Source organism: Carassius gibelio, chromosome A7 (genome assembly GCF_023724105.1).
Source record: "Carassius gibelio isolate Cgi1373 ecotype wild population from Czech Republic chromosome A7, carGib1.2-hapl.c, whole genome shotgun sequence".
Classification (NCBI taxonomy): Eukaryota; Metazoa; Chordata; class Actinopteri; order Cypriniformes; family Cyprinidae; genus Carassius; species Carassius gibelio.
Window position 1 is genome coordinate 14,088,513 of NC_068377.1, and position 19,638 is coordinate 14,108,150.

General features: G+C 35.6%; 1 protein-coding gene across 3 annotated transcripts in view; it reads left to right on the forward strand.

The window, feature by feature from the left end:
- Nucleotides 1-19,638, forward strand: part of LOC128016630 (stromal interaction molecule 2-like) — a 51,973-nt gene that overhangs the window by 28,130 nt on the left and 4,205 nt on the right. For all 3 annotated transcript variants that reach the window (XM_052601295.1, XM_052601293.1, XM_052601296.1), the window contains exons 4-12: nt 1,703-1,814; nt 9,187-9,298; nt 10,138-10,253; nt 11,233-11,410; nt 12,041-12,218; nt 13,244-13,405; nt 13,892-13,992; nt 14,085-14,323; nt 18,708-18,888. In XM_052601295.1, coding sequence (XP_052457255.1) covers nt 1,703-1,814; nt 9,187-9,298; nt 10,138-10,253; nt 11,233-11,410; nt 12,041-12,218; nt 13,244-13,405; nt 13,892-13,992; nt 14,085-14,323; nt 18,708-18,888 — 1,379 coding nt within the window. The remainder of the gene's footprint in view (nt 1-1,702; nt 1,815-9,186; nt 9,299-10,137; nt 10,254-11,232; nt 11,411-12,040; nt 12,219-13,243; nt 13,406-13,891; nt 13,993-14,084; nt 14,324-18,707; nt 18,889-19,638) is intronic.

Below are 19,638 nucleotides of genomic sequence, written 5' to 3' on the forward strand. Positions count from 1 at the left end.
CACACACACAGAGCAGTGAACACACACACACTATGAACACACACCCGGAGCAGTGGGCAGCCATTTATGCTGCGGCGTCCGGGGAGCAGTTGGGGGTTCGATGCCTTACCTAAGTCATGGTATTGAAGGTGGAGAGAGAACTGTACATGCACCCCCCCCACCCACAATTCCGTCCGGCCCGAGACTAGAACTCACAACCCTTCGATTGGGAGTCCAACCCTCTAACCATTAGGCCACGACTTCCCCATCCAACCAGACAGAACTGGAGAGGATCTGCAAGGAGGAATGGCAGAGGATCCCCAAATCCTTGTTGCATCTTTCCCGAAAAGACTCAAGGCTGTATTAGATCAAAAGGATGCTTCTACTAAATACTGAGCAAAGGGTCTGAAAACTTAAGACCATGTGATATTTCAGTTTTTCTTTTTGATTGTGCAAAAATGTCAACAATTATGAAATAAAATAAAAAAAATATATATGTATGTGTGTGTGTGTATATATATATATATATATATATATATATATATATATATATATATATATATATATATATATATATATATATATATATATATATATATATGTGTGTGTTCTATATTAAATTATTAGTATAACTAATGCTATTTGAACATTTAACTTATAACAAGTTATTAATAGTACAAAACGATTTGTACAAAAGTTGCTGTTAGTCTGTTAAAATAACAGATAAGTTACGAGGTATTGAGTCTTCTGGTTTGTCCACACTAAACGCGTACATATGTCACAAGTGGCCCTCACCATTTCCTTTGAAAGTGAAGATAGTGTTTTTTTACTTTCCTGTTTCTTAGCTGCTTCGCTCTCTTTGGTTTTTGACGTTTGGTTTTTGACTTTTTACGTGGTTAGTGAGGATGTGACGTGTGTTTTGAAGATTGTTTTTGGTCATGGCTGGTGTTCCTAGGCTCAAGAAGTGTTTCGAGAAGAGGCCCAAGAATTTCTCCTTACAGCCACTGAAAGTTGGTGTCCTCTTTCAGGACACAGCAGATTCCCGAGTGTGTGTGTGTGTGTGTGTGTGTGTGTGTGAAGAGAGAGCGAGTTGCTAAATAAACCTACATGACTTTAAAGCTGTCTTGTCCCTCATTTGTTGGATACAAGTATGTGAGCATAGCAACATAATTCACAAACAGAAAGGACAAACAAACCTTTGTTTAACAAAATTAAATTTTTCATCATGTATGTGCAGCACACAAATATGCAGAACCACTGATAGATACAGAGTTTACACAGACTTGACCACAGACAGCTTTACTTTTATCTAGTATGCTTGTCATATTTGAATTGCTTTATTGTGCAACAAAACTCTGCTCTATTTATGTATTCTTTTGGTCTTTTTTTTGAAAGTGCATTGTGGCTCTGCAAATGTTGTAGTCTCATTATGATTAATCACATGTGTTTTTCCTCATTTGTTAGTCGCTTTGGTTAAAAGAATCTGCAAAATGACTCATGTGTAAGGCAACAGATACAATATTCAAATGTAGTGTTTCTCTTATGTCTTTTTGCATTAAAATTATTTGCATTATATTGAAAGGTAATTTTGAAACCAGTAAATCCTCTAATAGAGTCACTTGTGACCTGAAGCCAAATTTACCCTGATACGGCATGAACTAATTGGTAAGAAGTCATTTTCATGTGGTCTGAGCAGTAATGTTATCCTATTGTTCTTTTGCAGTTTATCATAGAGGACATGAAGCAGCAGCAGACCAATAAACACAGTAATCTTCACCGAGAGGACCAGCACATCACGGTGGAGGAGCTGTGGAGGGGCTGGAAAATATCAGAAGGTAAAGAAAGATGGACTGGGAAAACGTGAGCTGGGTGGCATGTACAGCACTGTGTGAAATAAAATGTGTCCACAGGTAGAAATTCTGCTTTACTTTTATAATTTGAAAGTACTGAGCAGGGGTGCATTTGCTAAAAGCAACTATGGTTGCAAGTTCCATCATTACCAATAGATTTCAATTGAACTAAACACCATAGTTAGCTTTAACAATGCTTTTGGGAAACGCACCCCAGGATGTGTCCCAAACTAGTCAAGTCAAGAAAGGTATGGTTTTTAACTTATTAAGGGAAGAAAGTGCTCCAAAATCTTCAGGTAGATGGCTACATTTTACTTCATTATTCACAGACTACTTGAAATACACTAGTTATCTTTTGATACAAAAAAATCTAATATATTTGCATTAATTAATAATAGAATTGATTGAATGTTATTTAAATATATTTTACTCAAATATATTCTGATGACTCAAGAACAGTCTTTAACCAAACATTAATAAAATGGTATGTCAACACAGACAAACAAGGTGCTTGCACTGGGCCATGTGTCTCTGGTGTAATTGTAACAAAATGTTAAAACAATGATAGAACATCGTCTGCCATCTATACATACCTATATAAGCATAAGTTGTTAATTTTTATCAATAACCTAGAGAAAATGCAGGTAAGTTTAAATACACGGTTCTCTAAACTTTAGACAGCAGAAGAAAAATACTGTACATCCAAAAAGTAACTTTCATACCTCAAAATCAGGATTTTGTTAAAAACTTCAGCTGGGTTGAAATTATTGTGCTGCTTTTTCACAGACAGAGAGAGAATCCTATTGAGCATGGGCAGATGAAGTGTCATCACTCTAGATTGTGGAGGAATTAAGTATGATACAATTGCCCCCAATCTCAGTACATCCAACTTGCTGCTTAAATATATAATTCAGATGATGACATTTGTGCATTTGTCTAAAGCGCTATATAAATAAAGGTGACTTGACTTGACATATAAATTGGCTATTTTTAGTTTTTATTATTTGAGTAACTATACAATTTTTTATTAGTGAAGTTCATTGAGCTTAAAAATTCATAATAATGTAATAATAGGGTGAAGTATATTTTTGTAAGTGTTTAATTCACTTTTAAAATCAAAATTCAGCATTAAAATGTGGTTATTAAAATTAATGTTGATTAAAATAATATTTTTGTTGAAAATCTGCCAAAAATAATTACTGTTCAAAAGTTTGGAGTGGGTAAGTTCATTTGATGGTTTTTGAAAGATTGATTTGAAAATATAGTACGATAAAACTGTATTATTGTGAATTGTGTTATTTCAGTTCAGAACTGTTTTCTATTTTAATATATTTTAAAATTTAATTTATTCATGTGATGGGAAAGCTGAATTTTCAGCTTCCATTCTTTGATGAATAGTAAGAACAGTATTTATTTAAAGTAGAACCCTTTTGTAATATTACAAAAATCCTTATCGTCATTTTTGATCAATTTAATGTATCCTTGCTGAACAAAAGTATTTATTTCTTCAAAAAAAAAAACAAACAAAAAAAAAAACTCTTACTGACCACAGATATTTTAACAGTAGTGCATACCATTATTGTAATAGACTGTACAGAGATATAAAAATTTGGTCAAAATATACATCTACATATGTAGATTAATGAAACACATTCAACACAATCACCAGGAATATAATTTGTGTTTGGTTTTGGGGTTTCCTAGTAGTGATGGCATGACTCATGGGATATCTGAATGGAGCGATGTTACTGAATTGAACAAGCTTACACAGACATCTCTAAACAAAGATTGTGTGTTTCCCATTTGCGCCTTTATTATGGAGTGATGTCACCATACAGCATCAGGCTCTGTTGAAGCTCTGAGATATAATCTGAGAAGACACTGGTGCACCCTGTTGTGTAGATAACACACACACACACACACACACTATGTATGTACTGTTGATTGTTTATCTTCATTTTGGTTTGAGTAAGAAATGTGATAGTAAAGTCATTAAATATTGATTGTCAGTTGTTAAACTTAATCTCATTGTCATGAGTGGCCACCTGAACAACCCCTACAGATTCACCCTGTTTTCTTGATGTCATCTTTTTCAGATTGACTGAATATAGTGAACGTGATTTCAACAAGTACAGAATGTTCCAGGATCAACATCCATGTTGATCCTTGGAAAAAATTCCAGTCAACCAAACAGAATTGAGGGATAAGTTTACTGGAAATATCAGTTTTAGGCTTATGCCCAGGGTTAGGTGCTTTTACACCCTTGTAATTCAGCTGTAATTTCCATCTGATTTTAGGGATAAATTATGGTTAGGTTTAGGTTTAGGAGTAGGGATAGGGTCTGTGTTTTTGGAAAGAAATGTTGATCGAGGAACAGGTCTTAGTATCTCGTTTGCTTAACTTGATAGCAGAATGCAAGCTGCATTAACTTACAAAAGTTTGTATGAAACCTGACGAACATATTTTCAAACCTGATTTGATATGATCCAAAGAGCATCTTAAGCTTCAGTGGAAGAACATCTGACCATTTGTACCAACTATCACTTGATCAGTTTCCCAAAAGTAGGGGTGTCATGATTATACAAATAGTCACAATTATTGCAATTAATTATCTGTTTTAGGGCTTTGGCAATTCTGACGATAATGCTTATTATCACGATTAATTGTCTGTTTTTTATGGCTTTCATAATGTAATTGTGATTGGCTCAGTAAATAATTATGATGTTATCCTAAAATCTTTTTTGTAGTTATTATTTTGCAGTGTAATATTATATTATATATTTCAAGAGTTTTTTGTTTTAATTCTGATGGTTATAACTTACAGCTTAGGAAAATAAAAAAAATCAGTATCTCAAAGAGTACTTATCTTACTCTTAACAATACCCCATAGATTATTTGTGAGTTTCAGGTCAGGTGAGTTGGCTGGCCAATCAAGCACACTAATATCATGGTCAGCAAACCACTTTGAAGTGGTTTTGGCACTGTGGGCAGGTGCTAATTTCCTGCTGCAAAATTAAATCAGCATCTCCATAAAGCTTGTCCGCAGATGGAAGCATAAAGGGCTCCAAAATCTCCTGGTAGATGGCTGCATTGACTGTGGACTTGATAAAACACAATGGACCAACACCAGCAGACACCATGGCACCCCAAATCATCACTGACTTCAGAAACCTCACAGTGGACTTCAAGCAGCTAGGATTCTGTGCCTCTTCAGTCTTCCTCCAGACTTCAGATTTTGATTTTTAAATGAAATGCTAAATTTACTTTAATCTGAAAAGAGGACTCTGGACCACTGAGCAACAGTCCAGCTCTTTTTCTCCTTACCCCAGGTGAAATGCTTTTGACATTTTTTCTGGTTCAGGAGTGGCTTGGTTCTAGGAATGTGACAGCTGTAGCCCTTTTCTTTAAGACGTCTCAGTGTGGTGACTCTTGATGCGCTGACTCCGGCTTCCGTCCACTCCTTGTGAAGCTCTCCCAAGTTCTTGAATCAGCTTTTTCTTACAGTCTTACCAAAGGCTGTGATCATCCATGTTGCTTGTGCACCTTTTCCTACCACACTTTTTCCAACGGTTAATTCCATCAGGTGCGTGATTTCACATAGAGCAGCTGTTACTACACAGAGCTGTTGTTAACTGAGAAGATGCGCAAATAAACGCTGAAAATGAACGTGGATTTGCGCAGCTTTTCAGTTAACAACGGCTCTGTGTAGTAACAGCTGCTCTATGTGAAATAACGCACCTGATGGAATTTACCGCTGATTAGAGAACCGGTTTTACTGACGAGATGCGCATAACGATCGGACGACCGTGATCGGCGCACCCCTACCTTCCAGTCAACTTTCTATTAATATATTTTGATACAGCACTCTTTGAACAGCCAGCCCTTTCAGGAATGACCTTCTGTGGCTTACCCTCCTTGTGAAGGGTGTTGATGATTGTCTTACAACATAATTGTGTTCTAAACTAGCCCAAGAGATACCCAGTATTTATACTCAAAATAAATCAAACTAATCAAACTAATCAAGCTCAAAACGGAATATTCAATTTTTTTGAGATACAGAATTTTTAATTTCTCTAAGCTGTAAATCGTAAGCATCAGAGCATCATAACCAAAAAAATCTCTTGAAATATTTCAGTTTGTGTGCAATGAATCTAGAATATAAGAAAGTTTGCTTTTTTTAATTAAATTACAAAAAAAAAAAACACTTTTCCATGATATTCAAAAAAAAATTGTAGATGTACCTGTACTCACTTACTCATTAAAGAGAAAAACTACATTTGAATAAAAATATAAGTCATGAAATTAAACTAGCTGATTGTATAATTAAGCAGCAAAAACAATATCTTGGAAAAAAAAAATATTTGGTGCACATTATACAATTTGAACTTTTCTATTCTGTTAACTGTTGGTATTCTTACAAAATACATTTTTGAAAATAAGATAAGAATCTTGAGAAAAATAAATGCTTCTAACAATCATTCTGTGTGCAAACTGTTGATAACGTGAAACACTTCAAACAGAGTGCCATAAAGCTCTTGTGCACATCCATGGTGCAGAATGATGTGCTTGAAGCAACATAAGTCTCAGAGTGCTGCACTTCACACGGTACAAACAAAGAAAAGAGAAATGAGAGAACAATGAACTTCAGCGAGATGCCTGGAGAATTGTATGTGAAATACCCAGACCTTTTGTCTTCACATCAATTATTATAATGGGAATATATAATCTTTGAGAGAGTTTTACTGTGCTGTCATAACTGAATGTAACGTGCTGTTTTAAAACAATCATTGACCCTCTTCACAAGGAGGGTAAGCCAAAAACATTAATTTCCAAAGAAGCTGGCTGTTAACAGGGGGCTGTATCCAGGCATGTTAACAAAAAGTTGGGTGGAAGGTAAACGTGTGGAAAAAAAAAGATGCACAACCAACCGAGAGAAACAGAGCCTTATGAGGATTGTCAAAAAAAATCGATTCAAGAATTTGAGTGAACTTCACAAGGAATGGACTGAGGTTGGCATCAAGGCATACAGATTTGTCAAGGAATTTGACTATATTCATCTTATTCCTCTTGTTAAGCCACTCCTGAACCACAGACAACGTCAAAGGCATCTTATATATATATATGTGTGTAAATTATGAAAATAATATAAATTTAACAAATAAATGTAACTGTAACAAATGTAACAAACAATGCTGTTCTTTCAATGTATCCCCTGAAAAAATATTCTCAGCTCTTTTCAACATTAAAAATAATAATAATATTATAATTTTTTATTTATTTATTTTTTTTTTTTTCAGAAAATCAGATTGTTAAAATAATTTCTGAAGGATTGTGTGACTGGAGTAATGATGCAAAAAATTCAGCTTTGAAAGTTGAAACTGATTTTTCCTTATAAACTCTTTATCTGCACTCGCAAGTGGATATTAAATTATGTTGTGGGATATTTAAATATATTTTAAATAAACTACAAACATAAAATTATATAAATTTATTTTGTCCTTAAATTCTTTCTCGTAACTCTTCCCTCTCAGTGGCACAGCTGACTGAGAGGCTCATTATGCAGCTCATTATGCAGGCCTTTGTCTTCTCAGGTGTAAATTACAATGATATTCATGATAGTTGACGCCTACTTGCATATGACTTTTACCAACAAAAAGTGTCTTCGAAATTTTAAATCAATAAATTGTTTTCTGTGAGTGAGTAAACAAGATGATTTTCACATAATTTAGAAAGAAAAATTCTAGGCTTCAAGCTCCAGTTCTCAAAAGTCCCGGGAACCAATGTTCTGTATGTGTTTTATGGCCTTATTCAAGTGATTTAACATTTTTAGTTTTTCACTAACCACTCATGACATTTTTTTTTCTCAAAAACACAATCATGTACATACACGATGCTCAAATATTATAGCCCAGTTTGTGATGATTACAGTGAGATTAGACTTTAGCCATTTAGATATTTATAAGAAACTGAAAAAATGTCAGGGTATGACAAAACTTCTCCAGCCCCCCAAAATACCCTTAGACCTCAGAAGGTTAATTTTCCACAGTCTGTGATGATTTGGGGTGCAATGTCATGTGCTGGAGTTGGTCGAGTGTTTTTTTTTTTTTTTGAAAACCATAGTCACTGCACCCATTTACCAAGAAATCTTGGAGCACTTCATGCTTCGTTCTGCTGACCAGCTTTTTGAATATGCTGATTTCATTTTCCAGTAGGATTTGGCATCTGCCCACACTGCCAAAAGCACCAAAAGTTGGTTAAATGACCATGGTGTTGGTGTGCTTGACTGGCCTGCAAACTCACCAGACCTGAACCCCACAGAGAATCTATGGGGTATTTTCAGGAGGAAGATGAGAAACAAGACACCAACAAATGCAGATGAGCTGAAGAAGACTGTCAAAGAAACCTGGGCTTTTATGCCAGGCAGAAATTAAAGCAAAAGTGGCCCTTACTAAGTATTGAGTACATGTACAGTAAATGAACATACTTTCTAGAAGGCCAACAATTCACTATTTATTATTATTATTATTATTATTATTATTATTGGTCTTATGAAGTATTCTAATTTTATGAGATAGTAAATTGGTGGGTTTTTGTTAAATGTGAGCCAAAATCATCACAATTAAAAGAACCAAAGACTTAAACTACATCAGTATGTGTGCATTAAATTTATTTCATACACGAGTTTCACAATTTGAGTTGAATTACTGAAATAAACATACCACTACGTTCTAATTTATTGAGATGCACATGTATTTTATACTGCCTCTGGAGCTCATCAGTATCTGCATGCTATCTGCATACTTTGGGACAATTGGCCATTCATTTGGGCTGGCATGAGCTAATAGGACTTCTGGAAAGGTTGGAAGGGAAGGAGTTCCCATAACAGAGAAATGTCTCAGTGATGTTTGTGAAAGCTTGAGAGGGGGCCAAACTGGTGCTTTTCTGTTTATGACTCCCCCTTGTGCTATATAAAAAGCACCATTATAATAATAAGCCGTTATATAATATAATCGCGATTTGACAGTAATTTAATTATTGCAATAGTCCTCCCCGAAAGTGACATAGAAATCTGAAATATTTTTTATTAATTCCTCAGAGTGTTTTTCCTTCTGTTTTCAGGTAAACCCTCGGTTTTTTTTTTTTTTTTTTTTTTTTTTTTACTGATGTACCTACATTGAAAAAAAGCAAAATATTAGAAGAAAAGTGAAGACTGAGCTCTCAATTTTTTGTTGTTGTTGTTGGAGTTTTGTGTTCAAAACATACTGAAGGATAACAAATTTGTCATTGAAATATGTTACAATATGCATTTTTTTTCATACGTCTTCTCACCCCTCTCTTTGCTCTGTCTCTCTCTCAGTGCACAACTGGACACTGGAGGATGCAGTTCAGTGGCTGAAAGAATCCGTGGAGCTTCCCCAGTACGAAAAAAACTTCAGAGAGTTTAAAGTAGATGGCAACACGTTACCTCGGTAAATGCATACACACTTTTGTCTATTCATCATGGACTTTCCATTTACTTGAATTGATTTTAAACTTAATTATAATACTTCTACTCCTAAACCAATCACAGCCTCACAAAAACATTATATTTTATTTTTATTTATGCATTATTTTTAAGCCACACTTGTTAAAGGCAAATTAAACTAGAGTTGAAACTAGTAGAAGCTAAAGTTGTACAAGTATCTTAACTAACTCGATAAAAGTAAAAAGGTGTGTATTCAACACTGATATTAAATGCTTATACACCAATAAAAAGAATCACCAAATGTGAGTTTTTAGCAGCAGTGCTTCCCTCTAGTGGTGCTGATGTGTCAGTACACAGACAGTAAAGTTTTGTGCATAAGCTTTGGGGGTAAAGAAAGGTTCAGGGTGTTAGGTTTCCCCTCTGCCGCTTCTCCGTGACTCATGAAATGATGTCACAGCAGCAGATCACCTTTCACCTGCAGCTATGCTTAATATGTGTGTGGCAGCACATGTGATCTTTCAGTCGTCTAGTACTCGCTTCTTAAAATTAGGCCTTTGAGCTTGAACTTGCCATTCATGCACACATATACATTGCCACAGACTGTGCCCTTAATACATACCAGTTAATTTCACGGTCACAGGATAGTTTTGCAGTTACATGGATTCATTTTTCTCCCCTAAGATTATCATAGACATTTCAGAGACATTTATTGAAGCCCTAGCATTTCAAAGTAACGTTTGAAATCACAAACTGAGCTTTATTTTTAGCAAGGAAAACTGGCTGATTTTATGTGATCTTGACTTATTCTTACTCCCTGACCAGTGTTTTTTCTTTCTGTTACAGAATAGCGGCCAATGAACCGTCGTTTATGTCAATGCAGCTAAAGATATTAGACCAACGACATAAACAAAAATTAAATCTAAAAGCATTGGACGCAGTGCTCTTTGGACCTCCACTACGTAAGTCACTGCACATAAACTGTAATAAGACTTGGTAAATAGTTTATGTAATTGGAAAGTTCAAACCAAAATGTATGTTGTCCCAAACTTTGCTTTCTTGGAATACAAATAATGTACTTTAATGTCACAAACAATGTCACTTTTTTCAATGCAGTTAAAAAGAATGAGAATGGAAAGTTTTAAGGTTTAAAAAGGATGCATGAGCAACACAAAGGTGTCATAAGTAGTCAGTATGACTGCACTACCATTCAAAAGTTTGGTGTCAGTAAGATTTTAAGATTAAGTTAGGGGGAAGTCGTGGCCTTATGGTTAGAGATTCGGAATCATAATTCAAAAAGATGGATTATTGTAGCATAAATGTCTGTCAACTGCTCCGGGTGTGTTGTGACGGTAACTTTGGATGTGTTACTGTAAATGCAGAGCACGAATTCCAAGTAAGGGTCACCATACTTGTCTGTATGTCACGTCACTTTCTCTCTTTTTTGTCACTTTAATACTCAGCAAGTACACAGCAAATTGATCAAAAGTGATAGACTTCTACAAAAATCCTAGAAAAAAATAACAAAAATATTAAGCAGCACAACTGTTTTCAGATGAACAATAAGAAGAAATGTTTCTTGAGCACCAAATCAGCATATTAGAATGATTTCTGAAGGATCATGTGACTCTGAGGACTGGAGTAATGCCAGCTGATAATTCTGCTTTGCCATCACAGGGATAACTTATATTTTAAATTATATTAAAATAGAAAACTGTTATTTGAAATGTACAATATTCAGTATTTCACAATATTGCCATTTTAACTGTACTTTAAATGGTCATATAAATGCAGTCTTTGTGAGCATAGGATGCTTCTTTCAAACATTTAAATATTTTTATATTTTTGCGCAAAGCTATTGTATAGAAGTATTTCTTTTATTGTAATATTTGCTTGCTTAATGGGTAACAATGCTCTCTCTTTTCTCTCTTTTCCCTCCAGGTCCTCACCATCACTGGCTGAAGGACTTTGTTTTGATGATTTCAATCATCATTGGTGTGGGAGGCTGCTGGTTTGCATACATACAGAACAAATCGTCTAGAATTCACATCTCCCAGATGATGAAAGATCTGGACAGTTTACAGCATGCTGAACAGAGCCTGATAGAGCTACAGAGCCGGTGAGAGAGAGAACAAGAAAACTAAATATTCTGTATTATTCTGTCACCTGTTTAACATCATATATCATTCCTTGTTATGATGAGGCTCGTCAAGCTTTTCTATAAGCACCTGCAAGGGAAGAGTTCACCCTAAAAAGAAAATTCTGTCATCATTTACTCACCCTCATGTCGTTCCATGTTTGCATTACATGTGGAACACAAATGGAGAGACTAGCTCCAATATGACAAAAAGCACAATAAAAGTTGTTCATGCCACTCTCACACAAATTCCAGAAGCTGTAAGTAACAAAGATGTATGTGAATAACAGAATGGGTTTTGCTGTCTTCACCCACATCCATATGTCAGTATAATGAGACGCATTGCCATTGAACATTACATGTCAAGTATGGCATTACATTCATAATGTGATTTTTCTGTCTTTTTCTTGAGCTTGACTGCCTATAACCCTTTCACTTGCATTATATGGGAAAGAGTGCACATGATACGATTTGTTTTATTTTCCTCTAAAGCCCTTTGGGTTTTGAAAGACATGAGGGTGAACAAATGATGACATAATATTATCATTACTATTTTAAATTGCAGCACACCAGATTTCAGATGTGGCTTAAATTTCTCTGTGGTTTCATCAGACTGGAGAAGGCTCAGGAGGAGAATCGTACAGTTGCGGTGGAGAAGCAGAACCTGGAGCAGAAGATGCGTGACGAGATCAACGGAGCAAAGAGAGAAGCCAGCAGACTGCGAGAGCTGCGAGAGGGGGCTGAATGTGAACTCAGCAGACTCAAGTATGCAGAGGAAGAACTAGTGCAGGTAGGAACCGATATAAATCAAACAAAGCCTTTCATGGATTTAGATCATAGAAAAATAATAAAGTATTAAGTATTCTAAATATTTTATGCTTTAAGTTTAAGTATAAGCCTGCGCTGCAGTTATGTAAATGACCAAGCTCTGTAAAGCTGGATGGATTCTGATTGGCTGTCACTGTTTTTATTGTCCTTCAGCTGGAATTTATTTTTTGTGAAAGTGATTCCAGCACTATCATTCCTCTGTATAGTTATGGTTATAGTTGAGGTTAATACTTCTTTGGTGTGAATGGGCCATAAATATGAATTGAAAAAACTTATCCATAAGCCAGTAACACTGACAAACACAATTCTTCAAAATCAAAATATTTTTATTCTATGTCTAAATTGTAAATTAATTAACAACTGTAAATTGTAAATTCATTAACAATTTATTTAGTAAACAAAAATACTACTAGTACATTGATATTAGTGTATCCTTCATAAAGTATACTTAGAAAATACTTGATGTATACTTGAACTTTTAAAAGAAAAAAAAGTACACTTATATTTTATGCTTCTTTTTGTAAGGCAAGCCAGATTTTTGACCACACTGTATGCAGCCTAACATTTTCCTTACATGATGCACATATGAAGGGGGTAAATCTGAAATTAATGCTACCACAATAACTGACCAATAATAGACAATTTTATGTAGCAAATTATGAGCTATCAACATGATAAAACAATGTTAAATATATTTTCTCAAGCTATTAAAATGGCCTTTGGGTCTCTAAGACTCAAAACAGAACAGAAGTATTAAATATAGTAAAATGTAATTAATTACTTTTTGTCCAAAACATATTATCTCCTGCAGTTTATCATTGGATTTCTATTGCCTTTCACCACAACAGCCTTATTCTGTAAATACACCACTAGATGGGTGCAGCGTTCCTCAAATTTTTATGTCCGTCATACCACATTACAAGTAATAACTTACAAGTTCCGCTTGTAATATATGTTTGAGTGTCTGTGTTTATTGGGTATATCCAGGTGCGAATGGCACTGAAGAGAGCAGAGAAAGAGATGCAGGCAGATTGGTCGGTGCCAGAAGCCTTGCAGATGTGGCTTCAGCTCACACATGAAGTGGAACTGCAGTACTACAACATTAAAAAACAGAGTGCCGAGCTGCAGCTCACGGTCGCAAAGGATGAGGTGAGTGATTTAATTATTGACAGTCCTTGTCTGGGCAGGAAATCCTTGCTGAACAGAGCTGAACTTTTCAGGCCAAATATTTATTGGATCTTTGAGTTTATTAAATAAAACATCATCTATTATAAGTTAAAAGTGAAGTATATTTTTTTTAGTTTAAATCTACCTAAACAAACGCCTCATTCACATTCCCTCTAAGTGACTAACATTCAGTTTAAACTTTCCCCTGTTAATTGAAATTCTTAATGATGTGATTAAATTACTTTTTAACTACATGGTTTGTTTTGCCGTTTGTTATTTGCATCTAGAATGAGTCATCAGCAGTTAAGCTAAAGCAATTAGCAGTCACTGCAGCAGGAGAGATGAGCTTGCATTCAGTACAAGCAGCAATTGTGCAGATCAACCAAGAGACAACTGGTGCACTTCCATGCAGTGTCATTGTATTTTCATTACTTGTGTGTTTCTATGGTCATTTTGTGTGAATTTCAGGCAGAAAAGATCAAGAAGAAGAGGAACTCTGTGTTTGGTACCCTCCATGTTGCACACAGCTCATCACTGGATGAAGTAGACCACAAAATACTTGAGGCTAAGTAAGCACACATAATGCACATGCACTTGCTAATGGTTACCCGCATTAAATGAAAGCTTATTAGTCTCTTTTTTTTTTCCTTTTTCCTTTTAGAAAATCTCTTTCAGAGGTCACAGCCTGTTTGCGTGAACGTCTTCACCGCTGGCAGCAAATAGAGAAGTTATGTGGCTTTCCAGTGGTTAATAACTCTGGGCTGCCCAACCTCACCGCCTCCCTGTACGCCGACCACAGCTGGGTGGTCATGCCGCGTGTGTCGGTGCCACCCTACCCAATCGCTGGCGGGGTGGATGATCTCGATGAGGACACACCACCAGTCATTCCACAGTTCACTTGTAAGTTCCCTTATTTCAACTCAAGATTGTGTGAGATGTTCTAAAAATGCGACTTATATAAAATATATTATATTATCACACAATATTATATTATTATATAATATATTACTTATATTATATAAATATATATATATATATATATATATATATATATATATATATATATATATATATATATATATATATATATATATATATATATATATATATATATTATTAATGTGCAAAAGGTTTTCTTTTGTAACCATTCAGATGTGTTTAAAAACAAGGTAACACTTCTAACTAACTTTCATTAACAAACATTATATAATGCTTAATGGATCATTAGTTCATATATATTCAAAGAGTTAGAAATGTGATATAATGTTCTTTATAATGTTTGCTAATACACTTATATAACACATATATAAGCATTAGATAATGTTCAAACTAATCATTATTTCGTGTAAGTTAAAATGTTTGCGCAAGTCATTAAACTTTCAGTTTCATATGATCAAGCACTTATTGAAAATCTACAAATGATTTAAACATGTTATAATATGATTAAAAGCTTGCATTCATTTACAACCATTTTGCTGCTATTTAGGTGTGATACAGGTAAGATTAGGGACAGGTTTGGTGGTATGAGTTGGTTTAAGGGTTGGTTAAAGCGTCAACAGTGTACAGGGGTCAAATTGATTATTATAAGGGAACACAGTTCAATATGTTTATATTATATTGTGTTAATAAATGAACATGTATTTTCTTTTTTTTTATTAATTGTTTTCCCCTGTTTATTTATGATTCAAGGAATATCCTCTAATGATATACTGAAGAGTAGTATACTAATGTGAGTGTTGAGGCAAAAAAAAACAAAAAAAAAAACAAACACTGACAAAATGACAATCTGTTATATCTTTAGCATGCATTTAGCTAAACTTATCCAGTCACCCTTTACACAAACATTTTTAAATTAGCTGGAATTCCAATGCCCATAAAGATACTAAATGATTAGTAATTGTTTGTAAACATTTACAAATGATTAATAGTTTCAACTTTATATTGGCTATGAAGACAACATGAACATTTCACTAATAAATGATTAGTAAAGATGTTTGAATAGGGTAACTTCATGTATTTCGGGACACTTTTTGCCATTGAGATGACTGCTCATAAAGGTATTAATGATTAGTAAACATTTATAAACATTTGCAAATGATTAATAGTTTCAACTTTAGATTGGGAACTGCAAAAACATGAACAAATTATTAATTAGTAAAGCTTTTTTTCTCTTCTTGGCTCTCAACAAAGGGTGAACGCATTTCTCTCCTTCTCCTTCCCTTGCCTTCCCTTCTTGCTCTCTCATCTCGTCTATTGTCTAATTCTTCTGAAAAACTCTCTCTGCACTTCTCTCCAAACTGAAAATCAACTGAAAATCATGGATTTGATCGTCTCTCAACACAATTGACACCATCTTCTCGACGAGAAGCTTGGGTTCGGGGGAACCTGACTGCCCTGCCGGAACCTGCGCAGTTGGCTAAATGATGGACGCGTGCGAGAGTTCGCGTGGAGGACATTAAAGATATCCACTTATTCGGAACCATGATAGCAGGTCTTCTGCTGATTGGAATAGGCTGCCCATATGGGGTCCTACGCTTGATCCAGAGTCAGTTACTGCTTTTGTTTGCAGCACTTGATATGAACTTGATGGCGTGTTGGAGAGGGTGACCCGTCACCCCTATTTTTCTCAGCAAACTGGTGGTAGATGTTGCAACAAATCCCATGCACCCCACTTTTACTGGGAAGATGCTAGTCTTGCTGCCGCTCTGAAATGCTTCAGCTGCCAGGTCGTTATATTTGTTCTTTCTCCTCTCATAAGCCTATTCAACCCCCTCTTCAACACAAGCTTCTTATCAAGATCCACTTCCAATTTCCAATCCCGCTGATAGCAGGAGCTTGCATCCTTAGGTGTTGTACAATACTCTTGATGTTGGCCAACTGGTAAGAAATCTGTGAAGTTGACCTGTCCTGCCAATGTTTGTGGTGGTTTGTTTCTGTTCCAGTATTGATGCCAGCTCTCTAAGTATTTGGTTATGCCACCAAGTATAGAGCCCTTGGTTGAGACTTGTAGTCAGAGTATGTGAGCGGAGTGGAGTGGCAACAATTTCCCCTCCGCGCTCAGAGCATTTAATAATCACTCCGCTCCAGCTCCGCTCCGGGTTCACAATTTCCCTGCTCCCGCTCCACTGCGCGCTCAGTGATACCAGAAACACCGCTCCGCCTTCGCTCTATGGCTAAAGTATTTCAGTATGTTTGAAATGTTATGTTCATAACGTAGCCTATATTAAAAAAAAATAAATAAATAACAGGAGAGTTTCAGAGTGGCTTAGGCTGTTGTGTGCAAACTTTTTTTTCCTACCACATGCCAAACTAATAACATGGATGTCCGCATTAATATAATTACTGTGCAAATTTTGTTTGTGATGAAAATAACAGTACATTTTTATTTTATCTACAGATCAATGCATTTCTTACAGATTTCTGCTCATTCAAAATCAGATACAGATGAAGTAACACTGTAAGATTACATTTGTTTGAATGCATAATTGCAAAAGCGATTGCGTGTGAATGTGTTGTAACTGTTTAAATCATGCTTTGACCCGAAAATATTCAGTAAAAGGAACAGTCAAACTGCTTGAGAACTCTTGGAGCGAGTGAAAACCACAACGCTCCAACTTTTAAAAAATCCGCTCCTCGCTCCTGTCAAAATCACACCGCTCCACTCCACGCTCCGCTCCCACTCCGCTCCGCTCACATACACTGCTTGTAGTGCACCCTTATAGAATGTGCCTTAGGGATGCACGTACTTGACACAGGGAACAGGCGGGATCTTCTCCATACCACTCTTTCAGATTTTGAGGGGAGGGTAGCAGGTTGTATGTGGCTCTGATGACAAAACTCAGTGAAGTGAAGCGCAGGTTTTGCGCTCTGAGCAGCTTCCGATGGAGTCCACTTCCACCCGCTACCATGACGAGCCTTGCCTTAGTCTATTTGAGCTCTTCCACGAGTCCTGTGATTGGTAATTCCAACTTGCCATGTCCATTAAGTTTGATTGAACTTAAAAAACACGGAATTCCAAGCCACTGTTTCAGCTGTATGCTTATCAGCCATTCCATCTTTTCAACCTTGGTGATGGGGATCTTATACACAGTTAACAGCCACAAGAGTTTTGGGAGTATGCCAAACTGAAAGCACCACAACTCGAGTTTTCCTGGTAACAATGTCTTGTTAATGCACTCCAAGCTGTTTTTGAGGCAGTTGGGACAGGTGTTCCTTTGACATAAAATATTCGGTATGTGACTTGGCCTTTCCCGATGGAGATGCTTCTGCACTTTCTGGGCTTTAACTTTATCCTCGCTGATGTTATATTTGATTAAGTTTCTCCAGCAGTCTCTTGGTGCAGGGGACAGTTGTTGTGAGTGTTGTTAGATCATCCGAATAGGCTCGAATTGGTGGTAACCTACGATTACCTTGTAGTCGTTCTCTTTCCTTTTGAGGCTCTGATAATGATCTCCATTGCCATCATGAAGGCCAATGGGAAGTTGGTGGACCCTGCAATGATGTCTACCTCCAGCAGTTGCCAACTTGTGGTGAAGCCTGATGTTCTAAGGCAAAACTGTAGATCCTGGAAGTAGTGTTTCACTAGATTTCTGATTATAGTTGGTACCTTGAATAAATAAAAAGCAGCCCACAAAAATGGGGGGACCATAGGCATTGGCCAGATCGTGGAACAAGATGTGAAGATCTTTCCCTTCTTTTTTTGCAGTTTGGATTTGATGCCATATGATGCTGTTACGTATGTTCAAGGCATCCTGAAAAGCCTGCAGTAGCAGTCTTTTGGATTAATGTGTCAATGAAATGGTTTTGTTTTAAATACTGTGTCAGCCGTTGTGCCAACACACTGAAAAAGATAGATTATTTGTGAATTAAGATGTGTAAATAGAGGTCTACACAACAAACAAAGACCAACAAATGAAGATCATATGAACTAAAAGTGTACATAAAAATAATTGCATGTTAATCATTAGGTAATGTTTACTTTAGTAACATTATCTCATATTTCTAGCTATGTGCATATATATATTAACTAATGATCTGTTAAGCATTATATAATGTTTGTTTATTATCAATAAATGAAAGTTATTATGAAGTGTTACCAAAAACAATGTAAGACATCGCTTCAGGAATAAGTATTAATATTTTTTTTATTTTTTTATTAATGAATACATTTTATTTTACAACCTGTTAATCATGACAACTGGTCCGTAAACAAAGTCTTACCTCCATTGTTATGATAAGTATATCATTCTAAGGAACATAAAGATCTACTGTGTTTTCTACACAGCTACTTTGATTCGACCTTCTCTGACCCGCAACAGCAGTGTTTGTCGTTCTCGCAGAAGTCTTATCTCTCAGCCCTCGTCCCTTTCTCCTGACCCTGACCTGTTGTCTATGGCCTCAGCCCCACTGGCCTACAGACCTGAGGGAGACGATGATCACATCTTCTTCACTGTCGAAAGGAAAGGGTACGTCAGCATTTCTTTGTATATATTAATTAATTTATTTAAAATTCTGTACGTTCATTTACCCATTTACCTTCATAAAATTACATTTATATATGAATAATTTCAATTAAAGCCAGTTCACACAGTTTAGAATAATTCATTTTTTTTAAATGATTTTGAAAGTCACTTATCCTAATCAAGGTTTATCTGTAAAAAAAGGTAATACTGTTAAATGCTATTGCATTTTAAAATAACTATTTTCTACTAGAATATATTTTAAAATGTAATTTATTTCTGTGCTGGCAAGCCATTACTCCACTCTTCGGTATCACATGATCCTTAAGAAATCCCTTTAATATGTTGATCTGGTGCTCAATTAATGTTGATGATTATTAATGCTCAATTATTAATAATGGTTCTTACTATTACGTTGAAAACAGTTTACACTACTTATTTATTATTTTTTTTTTTTGTGGAAACTAATAGTTCAGTGAACAGCATTTCTATGGAATAGAAATAACATTATAAATATTCTAACCGTGGATGCTGATTCGGTCTTGCTGAATAAAAACCTTAATTACTATCTGAAAAAGTACTTAAACCAAACTTCTGAATGGTAGTGCATCACAGTTTCCACAAAATATTATGCAGTGAAAACTGTCTTCAACATTTATAATAAGACGAATAGTTCCTTGAGCACCAAATTAGCATTTTTAAGTGATTTAGACTGAGCAATGGCTGCAGGAAAATTCAGCCTTGACATATCAGGAA